Source organism: Oratosquilla oratoria, chromosome 19 (assembly GCF_046742065.1).
Source record: "Oratosquilla oratoria isolate Oo_2021 chromosome 19, ASM4674206v1, whole genome shotgun sequence".
Classification (NCBI taxonomy): Eukaryota; Metazoa; Arthropoda; class Malacostraca; order Stomatopoda; family Squillidae; genus Oratosquilla; species Oratosquilla oratoria.
Genome location: NC_134795.1, coordinates 61751038 through 61751639, shown reverse-complemented (window position 1 = coordinate 61751639; position 602 = coordinate 61751038). Strand labels below are relative to the sequence as shown.

The following is a 602-nucleotide window of genomic DNA, read 5'->3' as shown; positions in this document are numbered from 1 at the left end:
TCTTGGATCACGTGTTGGACTCGTGATCCAAAAATTATTACCCTCCCGAATGAGAGCTCAAAGCTCATACATGAACGATCTATGGGTAATACTGTGACCTTACACGCACACACACATCCAACTCCCCGCCCACGAAAGTTGAAGTAACAACCCGCAGCGAAGCGACACTGAAATTATTTGAGCCCTGGGCGGGAGTCGAACCCGGACCGCCGTAGTGACAGGCGAGAACTCTAGTCATAGCGCCACGAGGTGTGTACCTGTGTGTGTGTGTGTGTGTGTGTGTGTGTGTGTGTGTGTGTGTGTGTGTGTGTGTGTGTGTGTGTGTGTGTGTGTGTGTGTGAGAGAGAGAGAGAGAGAGAGAGAGAGAGAGAGAGAGAGAGAGAGAGAGAGGGAGAGAGAGAGAGAGTACGTATGCAACGCTAGTCCTACACTATGTAGTCATATACACCCAGACTCACACTGCACACAATACTTAACAAAAAATCCTGCAGACTCAAATAATTTGGAAGTCCGAATCTTTTGTACTTATTGAGGATTGTGTCTGTTGATAGCCTGAAACATCTTCCTTTTGTTCAAACCAAACTTCGGCGGGGACATGGAAG

At 47.7% G+C, this 602-nt stretch overlaps 1 protein-coding gene across 1 annotated transcript in view; it reads right to left on the bottom strand.

The window, feature by feature from the left end:
* Positions 1–258: 258 nt before the first annotated feature.
* Positions 259–602, bottom strand: part of LOC143035950 (heme-binding protein 2-like) — a 10055-nt gene continuing 9711 nt past the window's right edge. Inside the window, exon 7 of the mRNA XM_076203199.1 lies at positions 259–602. This exon is cut by the window's right edge and continues 21 nt beyond it. Coding sequence (XP_076059314.1) covers positions 494–602 — 109 coding nt within the window. The 3' untranslated portion in view covers positions 259–493.